The sequence below is a fragment of the Alligator sinensis genome, unplaced genomic scaffold (assembly GCF_000455745.1).
Source record: "Alligator sinensis unplaced genomic scaffold, ASM45574v1 scaffold301_1, whole genome shotgun sequence".
Classification (NCBI taxonomy): Eukaryota; Metazoa; Chordata; order Crocodylia; family Alligatoridae; genus Alligator; species Alligator sinensis.
The window spans coordinates 1436631-1464220 of record NW_005842035.1 but is presented as its reverse complement, the minus strand read 5'-3'; the positions used below and the strand labels follow the sequence as shown (position 1 = coordinate 1464220).

General features: G+C 51.2%; 1 protein-coding gene across 4 annotated transcripts; it reads right to left on the bottom strand.

Annotated features, from left to right (window-relative positions):
- On the bottom strand, window positions 1-27461 carry TFRC (transferrin receptor). 4 transcript variants are annotated; one of them, XM_006022421.2, is made up of 20 exons: window positions 27383-27399; window positions 26459-26534; window positions 21443-21512; window positions 19581-19794; window positions 18631-18856; window positions 18318-18461; window positions 17680-17779; window positions 16804-16926; window positions 13643-13738; window positions 12955-13094; window positions 12129-12301; window positions 11200-11319; window positions 10271-10356; window positions 10079-10142; window positions 9404-9471; window positions 7774-7835; window positions 6609-6690; window positions 5484-5708; window positions 3579-3719; window positions 1-3197 (listed from the first exon to the last, which is right to left on the bottom strand). In XM_006022421.2, exons 3-20 carry the CDS (start codon window positions 21473-21475, stop codon window positions 2955-2957), a joined length of 2340 nt encoding a protein of 779 aa, XP_006022483.1. In that variant the 5' UTR covers window positions 21476-21512; window positions 26459-26534; window positions 27383-27399; the 3' UTR covers window positions 1-2954. The 4 variants fall into 4 exon arrangements, with proteins under 4 accessions (XP_006022483.1, XP_025058500.1, XP_006022484.1 ...); XM_025202715.1 differs by lacking the exon at window positions 27383-27399 and adding an exon at window positions 26815-27041; XM_006022422.3 differs by lacking the exon at window positions 27383-27399 and adding an exon at window positions 25225-25381.
- Between the last annotated feature and the right edge of the window lie 129 nt (window positions 27462-27590).

Genomic DNA, 27590 nt, shown 5'->3' with positions numbered 1-27590 from the left:
AAGCGTTCACACGTGATGTTTATTGAACAGACAGCAGGGTGACCCCAGCTAAGCACCCCACGCCAAATCTCAGCACCAGGGAAGGAATGCCTGCGGAAGACAGGCAGCCTCCACTTCATCCCTGCCCGTTACAAAGCGTAATGAACACAAAGTTTTGACACCAAGGAAATGCATGCAAGTGCTACGGCGAGGCCTTGCCCACAGGATAGCATTCACACTTGCTAAGTGCTACTGGGAGTAGAGGGCACCACTGGAAAGCAGCAGCAAACCAGGCGGTTACATACATCAAGGCTAACGTGGTCATGGCTACACCATACAGTGGAAGACCCAGAAAAATGCATGCGCCTTCCACAGTGGCCAGGAGTTCCTACCCCTTCCAACAAACAAGGTTATTTGGGTTTGCATTTAATACAAGAGATCGCATTTACCCAAATAACCTTGCCTGCCCATGTCCTTAGACCAACACAGCTATAACCAACACCCCCGATCCTCTTTCAGCTACACTTACTACAGTGTTTTTTGTCCTCCAACGACAAGAAGTTTCTTTTCTGCTATTCCTTATGCCACTTGCCTGAGACCAGACCTGGCCATGATGTGCAGCTTCACAAGTAGTCACAAAAAGAACTGATTCAACCACCACCTAGTCTTTGAAAGAGGCAGACCTCTTGACAGGGTGCATTCCTGGCTGTAAGCTGGTCTGATGGGCCAAGAAGGTACCAATATAGGTCGGACTCAATGATCTATTGAGGTCCCTTCTGACCCTAACATCTATGAATATGAATACAGACATATGGGTTAGAGATCTCAGACCTTCCCATCATGCTGATTTTTCCCAGGGCAAAGGACTGGGGGGCTCCAGCAATATCCATTTCACAAAGCAACCTGCTTCCTGAGATTACCCATTAGGCTTTAAATTTCAGTAGTACCTATTTGTGAAGAGCCCTTCCAACAGGAAAGCTACCACCACTCCCCACACCCAAATAAGCACATTTATTGCAAGACAGTTCACTAAATCATACAGCCCTAAAGAAAAGAAAAAAGCTTTAACAACTCTAAAAACATTTAAATCCTAGCCATGCGACCATCTAGAGGGAATCACTTCAAGACAGCACAGCTACAGGGAACACCTAAGCCTACAACAGAGTGGGTCGAATTTAATATCTGCACCACCACAAGGAGAGTGAAAGACAATGATTGCAGGGAATTGATACCTGTTAGATACTAACCATCAAGCTTGGTAGATGTCACTGCATGAGAAGCATAGAACGATTATGGGAAACACTGTCCCCGATAATGACATACACCCTTAGTGCAACATATGGAGATCACTGCCTCCGATATAACACCGTGGTAGGCAAAAACTACCTTGTTCTTTATCCATTATGGAAGACACTGCTCCCGATAATGTCAGTTAGGTTCTCCCGAGACATTAGGTACTGGAATTTTTGCAACGAAGTCACTTAAGAACAGCCTGACCTTGCAATCTGAGTCTGGATTTGTCTCCATCAGGAGCTCCAAAGGAATTTGGAAAGATGCATTTAATGCCTTTAATGGAAGGGGCATCATCTGCCAAGCTCTGCCCGCTATGGTCAATTTAGCAAGCTGCATGTGTTGTATGTCACAGCAATCAGAAGAAGCAAGGAGGAGAGCGCTCCAACCAGGCCTCCTAGCAGATGAGCCCGATTCCTTGTCCCATTTTAGTCTGCATCATGCATTTCAGGGGGTTGCTGAAGACCCAAAGCATCTGGATCCCTGGATGATGCTCAAGTCTTAGGATTGCTTCCAGATGCGTTATGGCATGTTCCTTTGGGCACAGAAAGCCGGTTTGTCAATTAGCTTTCCGCCAGATGCTTCGTTGTTGAGAGTCTGACTGCAAAATTCCAGTACTATGTTCGATTTAATAGCAGATGCTGCTTTATTCAAAAACGACAGTATAACTGTCATAATTATGGAAGGCACTGCTTCCGATAATTATCTTCTATAAAAAAAAAATCAAATCCCATTTATAGTGAACTCTGTCACTGATAAATAAATAAAAACACAAATAAATATCTCAGTGCCAAATGAGTGTCCTCCTGAGAGTTTTCCCAACATTTTGGCCAACGATTTGGCTAGCAAGAGATTCTGGGTTTCAAGAGAGGCCTCCAAAGCAACAGGGTCTGAAGTGCCCCTTGTAGCCATCCCAAGCTCTGGTTACTAGGGGACCCTTTATTTTTATTCAGAAGACCAAGAGGGAACATGTAAGGGACATAAGATAAATCTTTGGCTCATCTCCCCCTTGGGACCCAGAGCTCTGGGAAGAGGAACATGGTCTTGAATCTTCTTCTTGGGAGAAGCCAAGATGTTTCTGCCCAGTCACCCAGAGGGTTGGGATGGCCGGGCACTTCAGAGCCTGCCGACAGCCACAGTCAAGGGCTACTGCGGTGTGAGCCTGCAATGGAGCCAAATCATTTCGTTTCCCCTCCAGGCCCCCCGCTCCTAGGAGCAGGGGACCTGGAAGTGCTCAGGATACCTCAAATTATGACACACACTGCCCGTTTCTCCAAGGTTGAGGCCAAGATTCAAAACACTCAGGCAGACCCAGGTATATCCCCTGAAGAGGCACCTGCTTTGTTTCAGATGGGAATTCAGTGTAAGCCGTGCTCGACTAGCAGCTGGAGCCATCTGTCCTCAAGCACGAGGGGAGGCAGCACCGAGCGGCATGTTTAAGTGGGCTAGAACCAGGGGGGAGCCGTGTTTGTTCAAGGGAAGGAGACCAAATTGGATGGAGGATGCGCTAATTGCCACTTGAGCGCTGCCTCTTGGGGATTTGTCAGGATGAGACCGAAATTGGAAGGGCAACTTGGGTCAAATTTAGCGTTCCCCCCATCACTCCCTCCGAGATTTAGGGTAGGTATTTCAGTGCTGCTTCAAGGGAGGGGGCTTCCTGGTTTCTGCACCTCAGCACCATGCATTCAGAACTCATTGTCCGTGTCCCAAACATCACCGGACAAGGCATTGGCAGCCTCCTTAATCGTCCAGGTTGCCATGGCCAGCTGGTTCCTGAACAGGTCTTGGTCAAAGGCACTTCTGTTGGTCTTCAGGAGGCTCAGGTGGTCCAGTAGGGCCTGCAGGGTGTAGGGGCCAGAGCCAAAGAAAATGTGCCGCAGCGGCTTGTCCCTCGGAGAGATGAAGGGGGACAGGAAGTCGTACTCCACCTGAAGGAAAGCAACAGGGAGGAGTTCAGAGCAGCTCTCGCATCGAGGCAAGAACAAGCCAGCAGTCACCCAGGCGGTAGGGATGCAGCCTGTGTCAGTAGCTAGTCCAGGAGTTCCTGGCTACACCTAGACTTGTCACTAGAGGAGGATGGCTGCAACCAGCATGTGGACAGACAGCGTCTTAAGACAGACCTGAACAAGCTGTCATGGTAGTTTAACAGGCATGCAGCGATACACATCTCCTGGACCGGGTCAAACCAGACTTGCTGCAATGCCCCCGGCACCGGGTCACAGCGCACAGAGCAAGCCCTTGGCAGGGGGGAAGGCTGTGGAGGAAAGCATGAAGCTGTCTGCCTGCGCAGCCACCCGAGGAACACTCACCTTCATGATCCGGTCGTTGCTGGCTCGGCAAATGAGTCTGTCGCTTAAGTCACTGTTTCTCAAGTCTCTCTTCAGGGAATCCACAGCTCTCTCGAAGTCCCCGCGGGCTGAAAACACCCACTGCAAGGTCAGGCCCATTTTCTGGCAGGGAAGAGCAGTGCTGTGATCACCAACTGGACTTCAAGAAGGCCTTTGACACTTTCTCACCCCATTCTCATAAAAAAAAAACTAGGCGAATGTGGCATTGATGCCAACAAAGTCAGATGGGTGGTAAATTGGCTCAATGGTCACACCCAGAGAGTGGTGGTGGACGGGTCGTTTTTGACCTGGAGGGATGCGGGCAGTGGAGTTCCCCAGGGCTCGGTCCTCGAGCCTGTGCTATTCAACATCTTTATCAGCGACTTGGAGGTGTGCGTGGAAAGCACATTGTCCAAATTTGCTGATGACAAAGATGTGGGGAGAAGTGGGCACACTGGAGGGAAGGGACAAAATCCAACTAGATTTAGACAGGTTACAGAAGTGGGCAGATGAGAATAGGATGGAGTTCAATGCAGACAAGTACGGAGTATTGCATCTAGGGAGAAGGAACCAGCAACACACCTATAGACTGGGGAACACCCTTCTTGTCAACACAGTGGCAGAAAGGTATTGTCAACACAGTGGCAGAAAGGTATCCTGGGTCCTTTGTGGCCCCCAGGATGGACCCGAGCCGCCAATGCAAGGAAGAGGTCAGTAAGGCTAACCGCACCTTGTCATGCATCTACAGATGCACCACGAGCAGGTCCAGGGAGGCAATCCTTCCCCTCTATGCCGTGTTGGTCAGGCCACACTTAGGGCACTGCGCCACTTTTGGGCACCGCACTTCAGGAGGGATGTGGCTAACTTTGAGATGGTCCAGAGGAGGGCCACTCACATGGTCAGGGGGCAGCAGGCCAGGCCCTACGAAAATAGACTAAAGGGCCTGAATCTAGTCAGCCTCCACAAGAGAAGACAGAGGGGATCTGGTGGCTGCCTGTAACCCCACCGGGGGGACCAGCGGAAAATAGGTGAGGCTCTGTTCCCCCAGGCACCACCTAGGATAACAAGGGATAGCGGCCATAAATTGATTGAGAGCAGGTTCAGGCTTGATATCAGGAGGTATTATTTACAGTTAGGGCTGCCAGGCTTTGAAATGGGCTCCCAAAGGAGGTGGTGCTCTCCCCGACCTTGGGGGTCCTCAAGAGGAGGGTTGGATAATATCTGGCTGGGGTATTACGATCCCAGCACTTGTTCCTGCCCAGGGCAGGGGGTCAGACTTAATGATCTGTTCAGGTCCCTTCCGACCCTAGAAACTATGAAACTGGGTTGCTCAGCATGCATTTTGCAGGAGGCTTGGTTTATTGCAACTGCAATGCAAGCCCGTGACTAGCTTTGGGAAAAAAAACAGTTGCTGGCGGCAACCTGCTGAAAGCCCTGCTAGTCATGGCAAGCAGCAACCTGGCTTCCACGAACCAGCACCCGCTGAGGGGCAATAGCACTTGGCACAGGCAGGCTGGACATGCTCCACCATGACCAGCAACACAGGTCCCATTTCACAACAGGACACCAAGTTCACAACTTCCAGGGTAAGCTGGTCAAGCAAAAACTACAGGAGTTGCTCTGCTTAAGGTTCAGCACCCCAAGGGCTTGCTCACTTCTGGGGCAGCCAGGCTGGCTGACCCTTACAAACCCTTGAGCAAGGGACTGGACTAGAAGGCCTTGTAAGGTCCCTTCTGACCAGGCTTTTCTGGGATCCCATGAAGTCCCCACTGATCCCTCATGATTTATCCTTATGCCCAAAGTTCAAGCAGCAGAATCAGACCCCGCAATGACCAAGTTGCATGCGCAAGACTGGGACAGGCCCACTCCAGCCAGTTCAGCCCTTACCCTAATGTCTTTGTTGTAGTCCACAATCTTGTTCTGGAACATCTGCAGCTCCTGCTTGTATCTCCCATAGTCCAAGAGCAGTTCGTGCTCGTGGGTTAGCCTCACGGCGATCTGGCCGGCCAGCTCCGCGGCCTGACGCATCAGGACATTCAGGTTTGGAACAGCACTGCGGAGATTCGCAAAAGTGTCCTTTTTGGTGCCCATGAAGGGGTACTTCTGCTGCTTCTGAAAGACATAAGCCGGGTATTGCCGTCAACCTTCAACCCCGACACTGGAGGGATGAGTCACCATCGCACAGACTGTTGCCGACCTGCTCTCTGCACACCCTGCCTGGGAAGCAAGGACCTCTTGCTGTTTGTGAGGCCTTGGACTGAAAGAGGACCGGCCTTGGAGTGGAACAGCTCACTGCTGCTCACAGTATCAAGTACGCTCTCAGGCACCTGGGATGTTTTAGGGTCTCTGCTATCCTTACCACCACGCAAGTTCCACCAGCCACAAGAACCATCACAACTGCTTGCCAAAAGCCATTCAAATCGTTACCTGGTTTTAAGCAGCTTGCTGGGACCTGTGTGATGGCCAAAAGCTTAATGCAGGCAAACAAAGCGTGCCCTGCATTTGTGATCAGAAAAAACAGATCATTTGGCTTGAGCTCTGCACAAAAGGCTGAATTGGTATTAGTTTTAACACAGAGCATGCCCCTTACTGCTGTATCCCTACTGCTGTGACACCTGGGAGCAGAGAACACAAGTGGGGTGGGGGTGCAGTCATATGAATAGGATCACAGAAAATGAGCAGTGGAAAAAGATCCTAAAACTAGGGTATCAACTCCCTAAACCAAGAGAGCTTTTGCTACTAGGTGCTTGTAGAGCAGCAATTCTCAACCAGGGGGCCAGGATAGGTGTTAGCACTGCTAGGTGTGCAAACATGATTCACAAGATAAACCCAGAGATTTCAAATGGAAATCCATAGCTGCAGGCTTTGAGTTCTTTGCAACAGAAAAACCCTTAGTTTTCTGCAGGCAAAAAAGAGCAAAAACTAAGAGCTGGCATTTTCCAAAGGGGGCCTCGAGTCCATCCAGGGGTCTCAAGTGTAAAACGGTTGAGAAACGCAGCTGTAGAGACTTACATTATAGAAACTGAATGACAGTGCTGGGATCCCAGAATATGCCAGGAAGGGGAATGCCGCATTCTCCATGGTGAGGGGAACACTGCAATGGGAGAAACAGAAGAATTACTTGGAGGCCTCCCTCCCTGCCAGGTTTCCAGATGCTCCAGTACATGGTCTGGGCTGGATCAGTAGTGTGTGGGCTACATATCCCAACATCCTCTGCTGCAGAACGAGAACCAGCAAGCATTTCTGCTGCCCCAAAAACAAAGCATCCTGCTCAGGGGCGACTGACACTCAGTGCCACATGGGAACCCTTTATGGGGCAGGTGGCAAGTTGCATTTCACCGATTAGCAGCTCTGAACAAAGAGCTTAAACTCCTACCCACCAGCGAGGGGTGGAAGAGCTACACTGCCAAGAATCCAGCAAGGCAGAGATGCTCAAATCCCACTTTAATTGGTGTGGGACAGGAACAGCAACAAGTGTGGGGCTTAAGCCAATTACGTCTGCAAGGTGAGTTTGGTTGTGGACCGAGACTTGACTTTGAGGTGCTTTACAAGGAGGAAGTGGGCAGCAAGTGCTGCGGCTGAAATCACACGGACCGTCACGATACAGCCTGACAGACTGCACCCCTAGCAGGGGACAGAACAAAACTGGTAGGTAGGATGTTGAATACGAAACACTGGACATCCTCTCTCACTCTCATTTGCTTGTGAAACTCATTGCCACAGGATGTTGGGAGCTTACCCAAGGTCCAAAGGGGACAGGACAGATTCTTGGAGGAAAGGGGCATCAGGACGTCCTGAGCATGACAGATAGGCATGCAGCCTCAAAAAACTGTCGCAGCTTCCTAGACTTCCCGGTGGCACTGGGAGAAGAGCAGGGGGGTGGAAGATTTAAGCCATACCCCCCACCCCACCCAAACATCTGCTCTCTGCCATGGTACAAGACAGGAGACTGGGCTGGAGGGACCCATGGCGAGACCCAATCAATGGCAGCTTTTGTCTGTTATGGGATTGTGCACAATAGTTACAGCAATTTATCGCTACCACCCCACACCAAACCATTATCGGAGCGTAGAGCCTCTCGTTTGCTCCGATGGGGACTTGGACTCGGATCTGGACTTTGCATAAGTGAGTTCCAGTTGCAGGAACAGTGAGAAGATGCAGAACACAAGAGACTTACGCATTATTGGGCCAGCCAGGGCTGAGTTTGCTGAACAGGCTCCTTCCATCTGCATCCTTCATCTGCACAAGGACAAGAGGAGAATTACTGCCCAGAACCTGGCCTACCCTTTCCCACACGTATTGGCTTTCTCCTTTCCTCGCTAAGCAGCTTGGTGCCATCTATTTGGAGGGAACCTGTAGGCGCCCACCGGTGTACTTGGACAAGCCTGACAACACAAGAGGCAGTGGCATTCCCCATCCACCCTCTCCCCTCCAAGACCTCCACTGGTAGCAGTCCCTCCCTGGAAGGACAGACACGTAACCCTCAGTCCTTCATGCTCTGAAGACTGCAGTTACTGTCCTAGGGTGTTTTTCAGGCAAGGTAAATCCAGGGCAGTTATTTCTTTCTGTGGTTAACTGCACAATTCAGTGCTCTCTAGCGCACACACCACCTCAGCACTGGGCTGTCTGACAGGCCATGGGAAGGCACAGTTTTGACTTGAAGGGTCAAACCTGCTCCACAATCAAAAGCAAAGTAAGTCCTATATAACCGCTGGCTTCACAGCTAGCTGTGGCTTTCCTGTTCTCAGAACTAGACTTCAGCTAAAGCTCGTCTGAGAGTGCAACGGGGAGCAAAACCTGGCCATGGAGCCAATGCTGAGTCACAAGGCATGTCTGCTCAGTCCCTCTGTGAACACCTCCGTGCTCTGCTGCTACAGCTCACTCCTGCTCCAAGCAGGGAAGCACGAGGCACGAGCAGAGCGCCCAACGAACGCAACACTGGCGTGCATCTCAGAGCAGCAGGGATGGCACCCAGGACTCGTGATCTGGAGCTTTATTTTAGCAGAGCCTGAAGTATGCCACGCACTCTGCAGTCTCTATGCAACATCCCAGTGATGGAGGCCCATCCAGGCCTGGCTGAAGAGGCAAGGTTTTATTCCTAGAAGACAATTTGCCATGTCAAGCAGACAAGGGAGTTTGCAAAGATCCAACACCAAGGAAGGAGCAAAGTGCCTGCTCTGGGGAAGCAAAGGCACTGGCTTCTTGTCCCTTCGGGGGTTGACACCATGTTTGTGGGATGAGCAACTGCCTGGGGTCACGCCTGTGCCTTAGAAGCATTTAATCTTTTGCTGGTGAGAGGGATGGATCCCAGTGCACATGCCTCATTTCTCCTGCTACTGGGGGCAGAGCATGGGCTGGACTGACCCCAGCGCAGACATTCACATGCTAGGGCTTTATGCACAGCTTGCTGTACACGAGATGCTTGCTTCCACATCCAGTCAACATCTTAACAACGGAAGAATCAGTGAAGCGGAGGCAGTGAGCGTGAACACTGGTAAAGGAAGGCTGGGAGAACGGCCTCCACTACACACAAACAGGGAAGGCAGCTAGGATGTGGGGTAGCCCACTGCAGCACCTGGAGAAGCAGCGCGAGCATGGGCATCACAGATCATGGGAAGCAAGTGCAGGGACTTAAGACCCCGTGGCCTGGTAAGATGGCAAGTTTGCTGACCATTTTGACAACAAACAAGGCGGCCCATTTCGAGATCTCTGGTACTACTGACAGCTGCATGGCGTTGGCCTGTTTAAGGGACCCAAGAGCAACTTTCAAGGGAGCTCAGACTGTCTCCACAGAAGGACTCACTCACCCCCCGCAAGATTCTCTCAAGGATGGTGTAAAGCATCGGGCTGGCAGACGCCTTTAAGTCACTGGCACCTGTAAAGCAAAGAGGATTGACATGAGTACGACCAGCTGAACGACCACTGGAGTTGCTGTTTCTATAGGAAACATCAGCCAGTCTCTCCTGGAGTGCCTGTACACAAGCTAAAGAGCTTGAAAGCTTGTGCTGCTCCAGACTACGACTTAACAGGAACTACCAGCAAGGGAAAGAATAATTCCCCTACGCTGGAGAGTTTGGGATAAGCTGAGAGAACAGCTGGTGACCTCTGAGTCAGATACCTGGGAGCATGGTTTCCCTGCAAGTCTCAGAGTTGTTTCCAGTTATTTAGCATCTTTGAAGACAACTCCTTTCCCCACCACAAGTGGGCTGCTAACACCTACAAGTGGTCCTAGAATAGTGTATAGCCAGCAATTCTCAACCTCATGAGACCCAAGACATCCCTTGGAAGACACCAGCTATTCCTTTTCAGGGTTTTTTTTTTTTTTTTGTTTTGTTTTTTTATATATACCTGAAGGAAAACGTACAGCAATATTTCCGTGGCAAAACTCGGGAAGAACATGACAGGTCAGAGTAGTTTTGACACTCTGGCCTCTTATTTGCAGTCTCTTACTAACAAAAAAAAACAAAAACCAGGTCCATTACCTAGAACTGCAGCATCCAGGTTGATGTAAGTGAAGACCTTGGCATGCAGGACGGAAGAATAACCCTGAGCAGAGAGAAAGCAGATGTCATGTGGGAGAAACAACGCACAGAAACACCCTGAGGTCGGAACAGAGTCTCAGCCCTGCAGCTAGCTCAAGCGTTTGAATAGGTTAAAGAAGCTGGGTTGAGTACCTCCAGCCATTCGGTAGCACCCACAGCTCCAAAATCGCCAGCGCTCCAGCTGGCAAAGACGATGCTTCTTCTGGGTTTGTAGCCACCTGCAAACAAGAGAAAGAGAAGTCGAGTCCTGTGTCCCGGGACCATGAGAGCAAAGGAGATCATCCACGGTCATCCCCAGAAGTGGAGGTCTTTGGCCAAACTGTGCTTCCACTATCATTGAAGCCTGGAAGAGCGCACGCACGTCTATACCTACTAGAAGCACAGACTAAGCCCTGAGTGCTGTTGTCTGGTTATTACAGGCTTGTCTTTCCTGAACAAGGAGCAATGGGGAATAGGCTCACGTTGCAGCAAGGGAAGCTGAGGTTGGATATTAGGAAAAGCTTTCTGACTAGGAGGGTGGTGAAGCACTGGAACAGGTTACCCAGAGAGGTGGTGAAGTCTCCATCCTTGGAGGTTTTGAAGACTTTCCCGCCCATGGCAGGAGGTCGGACTTGATGATCTGCTCAGGTCCCTTCCAACCCTACCAACTATGAAACTATGAAGATCCGGGTAGACAAAGCTGTGGCTGGGATGATTCAGTTGAGGATGGTCCTGCTTGGAGCAGGGGGTTGGACTGGATGTGACCTCCTGACATCCCTTCACACCATTTTCTACAATTCTGTGGTTTAAGAGCCTCCAGGATTGAGACATGGGTCCTTACAAGATGCAGATAGAGCTGCTCACAAACGAGACTGTATGACCAGCAGGAACTGCCCTGCACTGGGAGCCACAGGCAAGGAGGAAAGAATGAGGAAAAGAGAAATCCTTGTGGATCAACTAGCACAGGTGGATCAACTGGCAGCTGGCCTGAAGCAACAGCCTCTGGTCTGACTTATTCAACCGCCAGATGGTTCCTCCACTGTACCCAACACCCTCACTATAGAGTCGGGCCAGTGTCTTACCTGTTTTCACCATGTCCGAAATGGCACGAGCAAGCTCCAGCAGGATGGAGGTGCCCACACCGGCCTTCGCTGCCCCAGGGCCCCAGGAATCCCGCTGCGCTCCGATCACGATGTACCGATCTGCAAGGGAAGCGTCAAGACAGTCCTTCAGAAGCCGCGGCGTGGTTACGTTCCTTCCACAGGATAAGCTGAACCCACGTAGCTTGTAGCAGCTAGACAGGACCAGGCAGTCTCAGAAGGGCTGCAGCTCCACAACCACTGCCGGGCACATGTTCGGGCTAACAGTACCAAGTCTGACATATTAAGACCCACCCACGTGCCACAGGCTGGTTGGGCTAGTGCCAGAAGTGCAAACCTTACGAGGCCCAGCTTAACTGCCCTTTCTTCCACACTGCAGTGCATCAGGGCTCTTGCCAGTCCCTTGCAGGCAAGAACTGTACAGGGTGGCTCCAGTACCTAGACACTAACAAGTCTGCTGGCCCCCAACATGTGTCCGGGGCCCTTTTGTGTCTTACTGAGGTTGCTAACCAATGTGACAACCTGGCTGGACAAAACTTAACCTCCACTTTTATAATCGTGGTTTGCTTTGGGATTGTTGCTATGCAGACACTTGCTGAACTGGGCTGTCTTTTTCCAAGACCTTCCCAAGTGCTGCCTGGCATGCAGCTGACTTATTCCATGACCTGAATACAGCTAGGGCTCACTACAACTCATCCTTGGTTCATTGGCATGACTTACTAAACCCCAAGGTCCGCACATCTCTCTTCCACCAATGCCGAAAGGTCGCGCTGCCGCATGCTCAGAGATGCAAGGACAAGGGGCCGTTTCACAGCCCTGCTTCCTCACTGAGGGCTAAGGCAGGGGTATTAACTGGGTACAGCCATGGGCTACATAGAGGGCAGGAGCTGCAGGCCCAGCACCATGCATACCTTCTTCGTCGAAACCCCGGATGACTCCAAAGATGTTCAGGATCTTTCTCTCCATAACCACATTGTTCACCTGGACCACCACATTCAAGCTGCTTGCGCTCGAGGCCTTCACCTTGCAAAAACTAAGGCCGTCCCTCCAAGGCAGGGGGCACTCCTGCCCTCCTGTCAGCTGGCTGCAAGACAGACAGACAGACACACACAGTGTTGAAGCACCACCTTGTGCGTTCTCTGCTTTGAACATCTCGCTTAGCACCTCTGTCTGCAAGACACCTTCCCTGACAAGCCTAGTCCTGTATCACTATCCATTGCTGTTGCCTGCATTTGGCCAACAGCATGCCAAGAAATCCAAACTGGAAGAGCAGAGACCTCTCCACAAGGATGGGCAGCCATGTCCCATCATATTTTGATACGGGATCCAGGACTGGGACTGGTGCCTCTTCAAATTGATGGCAGGTACTGGAGGTTCCCCTCACAACCCAATCTGGGCCTCGCTTCAACAGCCTTCCCTATGCCAGTGACGACTCGCTGCGTCTGCAGTGGTCGGGGCGCTGGGAGAGGACCCTGTCCTCAGAGCCGGGGGCATCTACAAGCCTGCCTGCCGGCCCACTCAGTTCTAGCCAGATACCCTCCCGGTCCTGGCCCTGTCTTCAGCCTTTTCCATCTTCCTCCACACTCAGTCAACCCTCCTCTAACAAGAGATCCTTTCCCTTTCTCCATCTTCCCCTTCCCTTTCTATCTGATAAAGGGGAAAACTGGGGGGGGGGGTGGGGAGGAAAGCCCATTACAAGGTCTCAGCACAGCTGGGACTTTGGAGAGACCTTATTACCTGAAGAGATTGTTGGCTGCCCTGAACGAGATGGTTTGAACAGGAATGTGTGGCAGCCCAGAAGACTGAGCTGGCGGGAACTGAGTATGGTTGAAAGATGGGAAACCGGGAGTGAACGGGTCACCTGTTCCTAGGTGAGCCTGTGAAAATAAAGGAAACATGTACAGGCCTCAGCATATGTTTCCCCAAGCAATAAGAAATTGGGGGGTGGAGGCAGAAGGGAAGGGAAGGGAGTGGCTATACAGCTGCACAGCCTCTGGCAGACAGTTCTCAGTGGTGCAGATGACAGAGCAAGGAGCAATGGGCTCAAGTTGCAGCCAGGGAGGTTTAGGCTGGATATGAGGAAACTCTCTCACTAGCAGTGGTGAAGCACTGGAACGGGTTCCCCAGAGCAGTGGTGGGATCTCCATCCTTGGAGGTTTTTAAGGCCCGGGTAGACAAAGCCTTGGCTGGGATGGTGAAGTTGGGCCTGGTCCTGCTTTGAGCAGGGGGTTGGACTAGATGAGACCTCCTGAGGTCCCTTCCTTGTTTTCCGTGATTTTATTTGACAAGGCTGCAGCTGTGACTTCAGTCTGTCCTGTGCTTCTAGGTTTGACCCATGGGAGGGTGGATCACCCAGGCCTCAGTGCTACCAAGGCCGACTGGCGAAGGGGACACAGTCGATAATCCCACTTGCCACGGTACTTACGTGTCCAAAGAGACCCAGATTTTCTACGTTGCTGGATTTCAGATAGCCAGGGAAGATCAAGACACCAACAGCATTCAAGCGTTCGGCACTAGCCACCTGGGGAGAGATGGGATTAACTGTCCAGGTGTGTGCTGACGGATAGCTGCAAGCCAGTTAGTGCTGTTCATATGCCTCAAAAACCATCACGTCAGGCATGAACTATTACTGCGTCAGGCACTGGGTTTAACACTGCCAGGACAACCTGGCATTTGTCACTCTCCATGCACACATTATGCTGCAGTCCATATCGATTCATAGATGCTAGGGTCAAAAAGGACCTCAACAGATCATCGCGTCCGACCCCCGTGCCTATTGCTTTTCCTTGGGGACCCCCACCTCACTCAGTGCACAGATGCCCAGTTCTCTGGCAACAACTTGCTCGTTTCCAAGGCTCGTTCTGTGGCTGGGGCCACAGCTCCTCAAAGTCAGCCCCCAAGACAGAAGGACCAGGCCTGAGAAGAACCGTTACCCTCGTTAGCTCGATTCAGACGTGGTCACGGGTCCCAGGGAGACATGCAAAGAAGGAAGGGTAGTAGAGGCTGAACCACTAATTCAGCAAATCATTTGGTTCTTGCAACAGCTCATTCCCAGGGGAATCAGCCTCCAGGTTCTCAAGAGGGAGGCTGCAAGGGACGTGGCACTTTTGCTTCAAGGATCTGCACAGAAACAGGGCTAGAAGGGACCTCCATGGGTAACATCTAGTTCAACCCCACCTGAGGTGGGATCACAATTCAAGTGGTCATAAGCTTTATTTCATGCCGCTTACTTGAATACATCCGAGTGCTTCAGGAACAGAAGTCTGCCTGTCAAATAAACGCTGAGGCGAGGCAGTGTTATAAAACCATGTTCTAGGTGGTACAAATAGGAGGCAGAGAGCGCACAAGGGCAAAGGGACTCCATTTGGGGTAATGCTTTATTCTACGTACTTTTTGAAAAAGCGAAGGAACCACCCCCATCTAACAAGACCCACCTGGGAGTGAAACCAGAAGCACCCTTGCTATATTTGTGCATGACATGATGTGTGGGGGGAGGGGAAGGAGGCGGACGACGACGACAACACATGATGCTTAAATGGCAAGTCATGCACTTCACACAAGTCTCTGTCATTGATCTGTGTACAACGGACCTTAGACTGCAGACAGTGCAGGATGAGGGGGGACTTGGTCAACTGCAGCACAACTCAGGACTGCTGGTATAAAGCAAGTGTAAAAAAGGCAATGCAGTCTCAGGGCGTAGCAGGCAGGGGTACTCACCAGAAACAAAGCACTCGGCCTATTGTACAGGGCATTGATGAGACCACATTTAAGGCACAGAGCAAAGCTCTGGTAAGAAATGTACCTTTAACTGGAAGGGGCAACAGCTCCCCCCTGCACCCTTGAGATGGTTCAGGGAAGAAAGACTAAGAAAAGAAAATATTTAAGCTCAACAAGCCCCTTTATATGAGACTGCAGGAACAGGATTTCTTTCTAGATACTTTTGTGGCATAAATGTGAGTGAAGGAGAAGAGGTTTTTAAGCTAACAACATCCCAGCACCACATCATGCACTAGTACAGACTGGGGGTGACGGGCTGGGCAGCAGCTCTGCAGAAAAGGACCTGGAAGTGACAGGGGACAAGAAGCTGAACAGGAGCCAGCAGTGTGCCCTTGGTGCCAAGAAGACTACCGGCATCCTGGCTGCATTGGTAGAAGCGATGCCAGCAGATCCAGGGCAGCGATTCTTCCCCTCTATTCAGCACTGATGAGGCCACATCTGGAGTCCTGTGTCCAGTTTTGGGCCCCCCACTACAGAAAGGATGTGGACACGTTGAAGACAGTCCAGCGGAGGGCAATGAAAATGGTGAGGGGGTGAGGGGCACGACTTATGAGGGAAGATGCGAGGAACTGGGCTTATTTAGTCTAGAGAAGAGACAGGGGGATTGAATAGCAGCCCTCACTTCCCTGCAGGGGGACTGCAAAGAGGATGGAGCTGGACTGTTCTGGGTGGGGGCAGATGATAGAACGAGGAGCAATGGGCTCAAGTTGCAGCAAGGGAAGTAGAGGTTGGCTGTTAGAAAGAGCTCTCTCCCTAGGAGGGTGGTGAAGCACTGGAACAGGTTGTCCAGAGAGATGGTGCAGTCTCCATCCCTGGAGGTTTTTAAGACGCCGGCAGACAAAGCCGAAATGCTGCCAGGGGCACTCTGGAGGAAGAGAACAGAGAGACTCGAACCCTTGAGTCCCAGAGTTGAGATGGGAACATGCCCTGAAGGCCATGTCCCTGCTCTTCTACCCCCACTCACCACCACTTATAACCTGACCCCCTTGTCTCCACATCCAGCTCCATTCCCTCGGTATGTGTGGGAGTGGAGCATGCCAGTCTGCTCCTCAAAGCAGGATCTTCTTGCCTAGAGATCCCCAGTTCTCTCTGTGCCATGCTTGCATGAGGCAGGGGTTTGGAGATTCAGGCAGGTGGTGCACAGAACACCCCAAGCACACAGGAGACGGGCTCCCGCCCACCTTGAGATGCCCGGAGCGACCCGGATCTGCAGCAACAAAGCTTCCTACTGAGGCCAGGCCAGAGCCTGCCTGGCTTAGCCCAATCTTGGGGCAGTTTGGCTTCAACAGCCTAGCAAGTTGGAGCATGTGTAAGATGTTCTCTCAAAGAGCTTGAGCACCTGGCAGGATTTTCAGGGGGAAGAAGAGGCCCATCGCCAAGAGGCTGCCTCCCTGCCGAGCTTCCAATTGCTGCTCCTCAAAAGAAGACCTCCCCACTCCAACACGAACCAACATTATTTCATCTGCACCGATTGCCACGAGACCCAGGAAACCACGACTCCTCGCCAGACCAGTTCCACCTGTAAGCTTCGGAGCAATTTGCTATGCCACAGACCAGCTTCTGCCTTGCCCATTTCTAACTCCCGGAGGTTACAACGTCGGTTTTCTCCTCTCAGGAGCTAAGTTCAAGCTTTCTTTACCCCCACCCAACAGTCATGCCAGCCAGCAAAGAGGAACCCTCTGCAAGCAGAAAGCAGCTTGCCTGGAGGCAGTAATACTGGCCAAACAACTTTTCAGACCTGCCCACGTTACACAACGCAACGTGACCAGAGCATGCTGGACAGAAACATGTAGAGCGGGATCAGCTTACCTGCTCCGCAACAGAAATATCTCCAGTTCTGAAAATGAGCACGGATCCATTGACAGAGACCCCCAAGTCACTGAGCTGCTTGAAGTCCTCTTTGCGGCCATAATGAGCATAAACCGGTCTGCCCTGCAAGAGAAAGACATGCTGCTTATGGCTGCAGTCACCAGTCTGAGTTCATTCGCTGCCCGGTTGAGGAAGCTGCAGGGCATGGCACATTCTGCACAAATCAGGGTCATTCCCTCCCTGCAACGAGACTGCCCGGAGGTGGACAGATTTATCCATCTCACTGAAGCAACAGACATGAGAATCGATGGTATGACATGAGCGCACCTAGCAAGTGGAGCAGTGTACACGTCCAAGGCCTGACAAGTGTCACATCAAGCAGGCCTGAAGTGGTCAGATACAGGGGAGACCTTGGCTCTTCATGGTAAGCTGCGCCAACTCCATCCAGTCACGCTCTGCTTAACTAGAAGCATAGCACTATGCAAGGGCAATTAAGCAGGTTTCAGCTATCGGTTCAAAGGGTCGGGTCTCGGGTGCAGACACGCATTTACTCGGGGCAAGATCCAGGGTAAGGAAGGAGCAGACGCACCATCAGGTCCCCAACACGACTGCCTGGATTGCGTGCTATCACAGCACCTGGCCGCTGGGCGGCAGGGGAGTTGGTCTGCTGTGAGCACAGAGCAGCTCAACAGCAAAGGCAACAGCGGTAGCAGACTGGAGAGAGCCTGGAGTCACCTCTCTGCTCCACTTCTCCAAAGTAAAATGTGTTGTGCTCTTGCATCCTCAGCCCCCGTGCTACTGCTTTGTTAGCTACGCAGGCAGCCATGACAGGCTTCTTCCAGAAAATGGTTCCCAGGATGTTGGGAAAGAACTTACTTTAGCCGTTGCATTTTCACTGAATGCCACATATGCCTCAGGCTCTTCCAGAGTAGTGCTCTGTCCACCATCATCTGTAATGCTGACACGATTGGGTGAGCTATTAAACAGCAAGAGACTGCATTAGACCTACGAGCAGATACACTATCAGCAGTTCCTATTACAGGGGAACAGGGAACCCTGGGAAATTGCAGGGTTTTTTCCCTTGATGTTCAGCACTAGGGCAGAAGAGAGAAGCAAGCTGACTTTATGCCTGACGCAGAATCATATTAGCTCCCAGACAAAGCTTTGGATTTGAAAAGCCACCCACGTGTGAAGTACCTATTGTAAAGACATTCTTGCAATTTGACAGGAAGATCGGAGGCCCTTGTAGTTTTCTGACCACTTCTGCAGGACTAGCTGGTAAGAAGAACACTCCAATAGTGTTTTTGCGGTAACCAATTACAACTAGTTGGGAAGACAAGGATAAGATGCTTTGGAAGAGCCTAAGGGAAGCAGAGATCTTTTAAAAGGTTAGCTGGCTCAAGGCATTAATGCATTTGCTACAGAAGACTGCTGTGTTGCTTTAGGACAAGGATAAAAAGAGAAACACGCATGAAGGGAAGCTTCCCTCCCATGCCTAGCTCCATTAAACCTACCTGCCTGGAAACTGCAGTCTGACATAGTGCTCATCATTCCAGACTTTGTACAAGTTGAAGTAGGTAAACTGCTGATAGACGTAGTAAGCAAGTCTGTCATCTTCCGGGGAGCCAGCTTCATGGGAGGAGCCCGTTGACAGTTCCCTGAAAAGAAATCAAGGCTGAGCTACACTCGGGATGTGAAATGCAGTAGCCCAGTCGTGACCAAGCCACTTGGAAGCTGCACCCCAAGACCCCAGGTCCAAGGCAGGAGCATTGGCAGAACCGCTGTGCTTCATATGCTGCAGACTTCAGGCTTCCCACAGGCTGTTACCTTATGTGTAGCTCCATGTTTCCTTTTTTCAGACTGTCTGACAGCATCTTCTGGAGATCTTCCCAGTACAGGATAGGCTCCGTGAGAGGCTCTTCTTCCACCGTCTCATCCAGATCCAGTATGCTGGAGGGAGTGGGAGGAGAGCTGGTGCACTGCCCATTGCCATCCGCACAAAGTCCACTTGTCGGCATGCGCCCACGGCTACTCAAGTAGCCGACGAGAAACCCTAGAAAACAAGGAAATGAGAGGCTGCCAGGTGCCATATATATAAGCCAAGCCAGCCCTATGTTAACAGCTCAAGCCTTCTGACTGTGAATTTCAGGAGACACCAGATTTTCTAGGAGGCCATGCTGTTCCTGTATCAACCCGCCAATGGTAGGGTGGTTTAAGAGCAGGAGGCGAGTACACATACACACACACCTGAATTTTAAAGGTATGATTCCATGTTGTAAGGGCGGATAGAAAACAACCTTTGAGAAGAGTCCTGTTTAATGTAGGATACATCTCGATGCCCCTCAAGGCAGTTCTGCCTGCCTTAAATCAGCTTTATTATTATTACAACTACAAATCCCCACTGGGGTACCAAAAGATCAGCAGCCTCCACAAATCGTAACACCTGCTGCAACTGTGAGCCCATACAACTCGTTATGCCCTGATCCGGCCCTCTCCGCAACTGTTTGCCTTTTGGCTTAGTGGGCACTGCTCAAAGCCCACCTGTGCCGTCAGTCACAGACTGACCTTTATGTAGAATGGGAGCCTGCATTTCAACCTAAACATTAACACACTAGTTGGCATCTGCTACAAAGCTGGAGTCAGGGTCTCTACCAGTCCCCTGAAAGATGGGCATCCGGGGTCACTAGGACGGGCTCGGGCATTGTCTAGAGCTCACATGTCAGAGCCCAGGTCCACTTTGTGAGACTTCCCCACCACCTTCTTTGCCTGTGTCTTACCGCTCAGGAAGAGGACCACCACCATCATGGCGATGCAGTACCAGCTGTAGTAAGTTCTGGGTTTTGCTACATGGTGGGTCTGCATGTTCTCCGGCATGCCGTTTTCACCTCCTTCCTCCTCCTCAGCAGACAGCTTCATTTCCACTTGACTGTTGTCTCCGTCGGTCTGCCGAGCAATGCTGAGCCGCGTGTATGACAGTGGCTCGCCTCCAAACTAAACAGAAAGGAAATAAAGTGAGCAAGAACAACAGACGTGGCCAACCTGTTAGTTCCCTCAACGGTTCTTTGCAGAGGTCACTCCTTCCACAGCCATGCACGGGTGTCATTCACACAAGGACCACACAAGACACTGTTGGGAGCAGCTCAAAGATGCCCCAAAGAGTGAACCTGATGCCTAGTTGTTCCTGACCCTCACCTATTCCCCAGGCTCAGACATCAGGTTTTGACCATTCACTGTAGCATGTCCCCATGGACGCTGGGGGCAAGGCACAGATTTTGTTCAATGGTTTCCTGAGGTTTTCCATATCTCAGGGAATTTAGGAGTCATTCCCTAGGCAAAAGCTGGATAAGTTCTACACTCCACCGCCCCCCCCATTATTATTACTATTTTCTGCTTTTTCAAAAAGCTGAACAGTCACATAAAAAGTTCAGGAAAACGACGTAGGCTTCATCTGCACTAGAGTCGGCACCGCATCTGTTGCAGGGCATGACGTCTTTACAGCTGTAGCTGACCTACGTAGGATGGTCAAAGCCCCAATGTGGATGAAGCTCTGCTGGGATGAGGCTTACATGGTTCGAAGGAATTTGTGCAATGCTTGAGGCAGAGATTCTTGGCCAGCACAGCTGCCTTGTTACGTCCAGCAACGTCAATTCAGGGTTGTACAAGGTGTTAATTCCAAGACCAGGACACTGTTACTCCTTAACCAACAAATGTTTTACACTGTTAGCCATTACAGGTTTACTGCTATAGTTTGTCAAAAGCATCACAACACGCTCGCCACCTCAAGATTTAACGAATGTGGCATCTCTGGATGGCTGGTCCGTGAGGTCTTGTCCGGGGTTGCTGACTCCTTCTGAGTCCCCAATCTTGAATCAGTGATGGGATCTTTCAGGACTAGGGTCTGAAGGGTACGCTCTCTCGCCTCTCTTTATATACCATTTAGTTTACGTTTCTTAATACATACAATTAGCTTAAGCCTTCTCCCTAATGCCTAATCAATAAGCCTGTTTCTGTTTGCCAAATATGAACTTGTTTTTGCTGCATAGCTGTAATTTTCCATTAAGTAATCTTTTCATATGTAGGTGGGGAGATAGGCTTTGCTCTGACTCTCTCTCTTGCCCAGGCTACATTTATCCAATTGAGTTAGTCAACTTCCCAATTCGTTTTAAGTCAGGGACAATATGTTTCCATCATGCCCCTTTCCACCAGGTGCAAGTCTCTAACCTAAATTGTACTTAGCCTTATTGCTTCGTTTCCACTTATGCTCAGCACAAAGGTTAAAACCCAGGACTGAAGGCCTCTGGGTCTCCAACAACCTCTACCCTGGGAGTCCACCAGCTGCAATAAGTACAGCAATAGTTAAAGAAAAAGACTTTCCAGTTGGAGTGCCCAAACCCAACACTTTCCAAGGGGATTAATTCAGAAATCAAAAGGCAGGCCCCAGTGATGTCTGAGACTGGACACCAGGAAGTTACTCAGACACTGGCATGGCATCACACCTGCACCACACACTTTCTAAGAGCAGGCCACACTCATGAGAAGGTCAGACCAAATCACCCTTTGTAAGCCAGAAGAAGAGCAAGCACTCTCACAGGAGAGATGCAGCAATTTAAGGCATTTGATTCTGCATTGGGAATCTTACCAAGTTGGAGATGGCTGCCCTGGCCTGATCCATCTGTGCCCTGGATGCACTTCAGCAACTGGATTGAAACCTGGAAGAGCAAGAGAACACATTAAGATTTGAATCTCTGTGGCATGGAGCTGGGGATGAAGACTATAAGGAAATGTAAACAGCAGACTACAATACAGCTTTCTTCTGCGACTCCTGGCTAGAAGTTGCACTACAGTCTTCTACAGAAGTTCATGCTTTCCTAGGCCTTTCCCTTCAGTCCTACCTATGGAACGACCGAGTCTTGCCAATGCAAGACACGTGGCATTGAGCAAGCAGCACTGACTGCCTGTATAAATATAGGCGAGGCATTCATTTTGGCTCCTCTCAACATGTCCAGTGCAGCTAAGGCCAGTATTAGCAGCTCTCCTGACAAATGCACTCCTTCCCCTTTCAAAGACCATGGGAATGGCTGCAGCAGCTTCCAAACAGGACACCCTTGACTTCTTTGGCTCTTACAAATCCCAGGGCATCTGATTTGAGGACACCAACATGCTGTTGTGATAGCAAGGCCTCAGAACAGCAAGTATCCCTCCCCAAGCCAAAGTCAAAGCAGGACAAAGCAACTGCAACATTTCCCCAGCCGAGGTGGTTACTGAGCGCTCCCAGCTGCAGTGTCCATGGCCTTCAGCTGTCCCAGTTTCCCAGCAGGAACACGGGAGAAAATCTCATCTCATCTCGTGGGGAGCAGAGAACAGGGAGAAGCAAACAGGACAGTTTGCAACCCCCCTCTTTGAAGGGGATCCTGAACCCTTGTTTCACTAGAGTCCAGAGGGAGGAGGAGCTTGCTTGGAAACTCCCTCTCACTTGTCTTCAGTGTAAGCTTGCTGAGAGATCAGAGGTTTGCAGGGGAAAGGGAGCCCTTCAGGATCAGCAAACAGTCCAGCTACAGAGGTGTTTGCTAGGGGAAGGTGGCTTGGAAACAGAGGCAAGGAAGAGGCAGCAGATTAGAAACCCCAGAGACATGGCTGGAGGACATCCCAATCCCAGAGCCACTGCCACTTTCAGCCCCTGCTTCCACCTGCAAGGTGTCTGTCCAGGCAGGACCCTACACCATCGAGGCTCCCACCCCGGTCCTGGGTTGGTGCTGTGCAGACTGCGGCTTGCAGGTTTCTTCCCATATCAGCCAGGCCGGGAAGTGCCTGCAATGCGAGCGGTCCCTCGGGGAGAAGGCAAGAGAGCTACAGGAGGAGGAGGTAGCAAGGCTGCAAAGTATCCTCCACCATGAGGACTTCATTGATCCCATGCAGGAGGAAACTTCTTCCTCCACAGTCCTAGGACTTACAGAGTTGGTGCTAGGAAAGGAATAGGATGCACACTCCCAGGAAGGTGGAAGCAAGGCATTTTTATCCCTACCTGCAGTGGTTTGCCTGGAGAACAGATACAGAGCACTAGCAACAGCGGAGGTGGAGTGCATCCCATTGATGGGAGACACCCAGACCAGGACGATGAGGCTTTCTTCAGATAACTAGTGGAAGTTTCCCCAATTGCAAGCCCTGGCTCTCATGTGGGACTTCAAATCACTCTGTTAGGAGGGCAACAGGAGTGTGCAGGTAAACCAGGAAGGTTTTGAGAGCCTTGGGGACAGCTTCTTGATGCAAGTGCTGGGCAGACCAACTAGGGGCCATGCTCTTTCTGACCTGCTGCTTGCAAACAGGGAAGAATTGGTGGGGAACGTACTAGTAGATGGCAACTTGGGCAGCAGCGACCACCAGATGACTGTAAAGAAACTGAGGGTGCAGGAACAAGCCATCCTGACGTGTAAGAAGAATAGAAAATGTGAAAAGTGACCTGCTTGGCTTAGCAGAGAACTCTTCGGTGAGCTTAAACAGAAAAAGGAAGCTTACAAGAGATGGAAACTTGGACATACAAGAAGGGAGGAGTATAAGAGCATTGCTCGGGCATGCAGGGATGAAGTCAGAAAGGCCAAAGTGCAGTTGGAGTTGCAGCTAGCAAGGGACATGAAGGGTAAGACAGACAGGTTTCTACAAGTATGGCAGCAACAAGAGGAAGATCAGGGAAAGCGTGGGTCCCTTACTGAATGGGGGAAGCAACCTAGTGACAGATGACAAGAGAAAGGCTGAAGTGCTCAATAAATAAAGCTAGACATGTACAAGTCCATGGGGCGAGATGCAACACATTTGAGAGTGCTGAGGGAGTTGGCTGATGCGATTGCAGAGCCACTGGCCATTATCTTTGAAAACTCGTGGCGATCGGGGGAGATCCTAGATGCCTGGAGAAGTGCAAATATAGTGCCCATCTTTAAGAAAGGGAAGAATGAGGATCCAGGGAACTACAGACCAGTCAGCCTCACCTCAGTCCTTGGACAAATCATGGAGCAGGTCCTCAAGGAATCTGTTTCTAAGCACTGGGAAAAGAAAAAGGTGATTAGGAACAGTCAGTGTGGATTCACCAGGGACAAGTCATGCCTGACCAACCCGACTGCCTTCTACGATGAGATGACTGGCTCTGCGGATGTGAGGAAAGCGGTGGATATAATATACCTTGACTTTAGCAAGGCTTTCGATACAGTCTCCCATAGCATTCTTGCAAGCAAACTGGGGAAGCATGGGTTGGATGAATGCACTGTACGGTGAATAGAAAACTGGCTGGATCACTAGGTTCAATCGGTAGTTATCATGGTTCAAATGTCTAGTTGGCAGCCAGTATCAAGTGGAGTGCCCCAGGGGTCAGTCCTGGGGCACTCATATCAATATCTTCATTAGTGACCTGGAAGATGGCATTCAGCAAGTCTGCAGGTGACACCAAGCTGGGGGGAGTAGCAGATACACTGGAGGGCAGGGCTAGGATTCAGAGGGACCCATACTAATTGGAGGATTGGGTCAAAAGAAATCTCATGAGGTTCAGTAAGGACAAGTGCAAAAAGTCCTGCACTTAGGAGGGAGCAATCCCATGCGCCCATGCAGGCTGGGGGTGACGGGCTAGGCAGCAGCTCTGCAGAAAAGGACATGGGGGTGACAGGGGACAAGAAGCTGGATGAGCCAGCAGTGTGCCCTTGTGCCAAGAAGGCTAACAGCATCCTGGGTTGCACTGGTTGGAGCGTTGTCAGCAGATGTAGCTTCATCAGTGCTGAATCACTTCCCTACATCTGGAGTCGTGTCCAATTTTGGGCCTTGCACTACAGAAGGGATGAGGACACGGAGACAGTTCAGAGGAGGGCAATGAAAATGGTTTGGGGGTTGGGGGAGATGACTGGTAAGGAGAGGCTGAGGGAACTGGGCTGATTTAGCCTGCAGAAGAGAAGACTGAGGGGGGATCTGAGAGCAGCCTTCAGCTCCCTGCCGGGGGTTGCAAAGAGGACGGAGCTGGACTGGTCTCAGTGGGGGGCAGATGACAGGACAAGGAACAACGGGCTCAAGTTGCAGCAAGGAAAGTTGAGGTTCGGTATTAGGAACAACGCTCTCACGAGGAGGGTGGTGAAGCCCTGGAACAGGTTACTCAGAGAGGTGGTGCAGTCTCCATTCTTGGAGGTTAAGACCCAGCTTGCTCAATAAAACCTTTGCCTGGGATGATGTAGTTGGGGCTGGTCCCACTTTGAGCGGGGGGCTGGACTAGGTGTGACCTTCTGAAGTCCCTTCCAGCCCTCATTTTCTATGATACTGCAGGTCACTCATCCCAGGGCCCAGTACCTCCACACCCATGAGACAGTCCCATCTGGGAATAAGCACAAGTCATCGGCTAAGAATGGCCTTAGTTTACAGAACAAACAATTATGAAAACACTGAACTACTCACTTCTTAGCGTGGCGAGTCACAGTTCCCAACTGGGGTAAGCCCCTAGGACTTGATCAGCCAGCACAGTTCAGACTGCTTGATTATAACGGTGCTGGCTAGATACAAGATGCTTCTCCAGAAAACGCAGAGAAATTGATTTGTCTCACTGAAAGTTCACCTATTTTGCAGACACAACAACAATGCAGTGAGGCTCTGGCTTTGAAGAAGCACTGCTCTGTCTATTACATCTGTAAAGCACAGAGTGGAAAGATAAAGAAAGCAACTTCAATTTTTACAGATCTGACGTCTGAGTCCTTGCTCGTATTTTCAAGCGTGCGCAGCCACGAGGGCTGGAAGGGTTTCGTTTTTGATATTAAGATCCTCAGATAGTCTCCTGGTCTCAGTAACTGGGACTTTAAGATAAGACACCTGGTAGCCAAGTCCCATGAGATAAGGTAGGGCAGCCAGCAACACTGCTCCATTGAGCAGGGCTACTACCGAGAGCACGCTTTGGGCACGAGAAATTATATACCGACACACGCCCAACTGAAGACTAACAAAGGGCACAGTGTAACTCAGCCAGGGAGCAAATAACAAGGTAATAACGGCTGCTACAGTGGCTTAAATGGTCTAAACTCCATGCTTCCTGTGGGGACACGGCTACCAGACACATGCCCTATCCACGGAAACAAAACCTGCGTTCCTACATTTCAGTGGCCCACGGGCAGGCTAAGCAGAAGGCAAGGTAGATACACACCTTACATGTTAATCAAAGTATGAACATATATAAAGAGGCAGGGATTTCTTAGGGGAAATCCCTTTTATGGACCAACTACATAGTTGGGATCAATTCTGACATGCTTTTGAATGCAAGATCCCCGCCCCGAGGAAGAACATCCTACATTCGAAGACTCGTGGGATTTAATCCCAATTATGCTGATCCAATGAAAGAGATCATGCAAAGAAATCCTTGCCCTTTGCATAATTTCAGGACCATGTTGGCTACAACATCACGCTTACAACTAGTACTGCGCGCGCACACACTTTTTATTAGCGGAAGCTAATCAGGACCGACTCAGCAATGCTAAAACAAGCCCTTTGCAAACATTTCTCCATGATCCCTATTGAAACTTGACAACGCAGTGTTACCTGCTTATAGTGCCCCCCATTCCTCCCCCCAAAAGGCACTACCAGCCAGCCTTCCTTGCTGCTCTCTTATCAAGCACACACCATAGGACCACAACTACCCATGTACCTGGTGGTGGGAGCCTCTGCAATGCACCTGCCCAGCAGCCTGGAGCACGCCACTGCCCTGAGCACTCACAGCACACCTAAGAAAGGAGACCCAACAGCTGAGCCGTGCGATGCCCCGCCCCGGGGCCGGGATAGCAACCGCAGCAGCAGGCGGGATATCACAGCTCCACCTTCTGGTACAAACTTTTGGGGAACATGTGCTCAGCCATGTGGCTCCAGTCTCATCCCCAGCCCACTTCCTTCTTGCCCTCTCTCCCCTCTTTTATCCAGGCAGATCCCAAACCCTACATGCCCCACAGCAGGGAGCAGGAGGGCTCTGCCCAGCCTCCTGCTCCCACAAGGTCACGCTAAAGTCACCTGTGACTCCGTCCATTTCCGGGGACCCTGCAACAACAGCAATCCCAGCCCTTGCCTAGCTGATCCCTCATTTACAAGATCAATTTCTATCTCAGCCTCAGCTTGCAACCTGCCGCCAGCGCCCATGAAGCAAGGATGGGGTTGGCGGCATCTGAAAGTCTCCTTCTTGTGCTTGCTGCACATGGCAATGGCGGCAGGGAGCAAGGACAGAGATGCTTTCCCTCCCCCCCCCACCATGCACTCAGGGCTACTCCATGCAGCAGGCTGGGGGCATCCCCCTCCCCACACCCCCGGGACTGCTCCAATGCACCAAGCCAGGTGCAAACCCCCCTCCCCACAACCCTGGGACTGCTCCAATGCCCCAAGCCAGGTGCAACCCCCCTCCCCACACCCCTGGGGCTGCTCCAATGCACCAAGCCAGGTGCAACCCCCCCTCCCCACACCCCTGGGGTTGCTCCAATACAAGGTGAGTGCAACCCCCCCTCCCCATGCCCCTGGGACTGCTCCATGCACCAACCCCGATGCAATCGCCCTCCCCATGCACCAAGCACACGGCGCACGTACTCACAGCCCAGAGCAATCCCACACCTCCGCACGCGTGCGCACCCTGCCGCGCCTGCTCGACTTAGCGCATGCGCACAACCGCCGCCCCGCCCCGCCTTGCGTTGCGCATGCGTCAACTGCTCGTTTTTCCGCCTGGCTTGGTCGCGCTTTTTTTTGTTGTAGGGTATTGTGAGAGGGAGCCATTTCCACCTTGTGTCAGGCCGCTGACCCTC

What these genes read in the sequence shown, in the direction of transcription:
- TFRC (XM_006022420.2), bottom strand. Translation starts at nt 21,475, where the DNA reads ATGGATCAGGCCAGGGCAGCCATCTCCAACTTG. An exon ending in AGACTGCAGTTTCCAGGCAG is followed by an intron (nt 17,780 to 18,317) that starts GTAGGTTTAATG and finishes GCTGTTTAATAG; the next exon opens with CTCACCCAATCGTGTCAGCA. An exon ending in GCAGCCAACAATCTCTTCAG is followed by an intron (nt 12,302 to 12,954) that starts GTAATAAGGTCT and finishes TCTGTCTTGCAG; the next exon opens with CCAGCTGACAGGAGGGCAGG.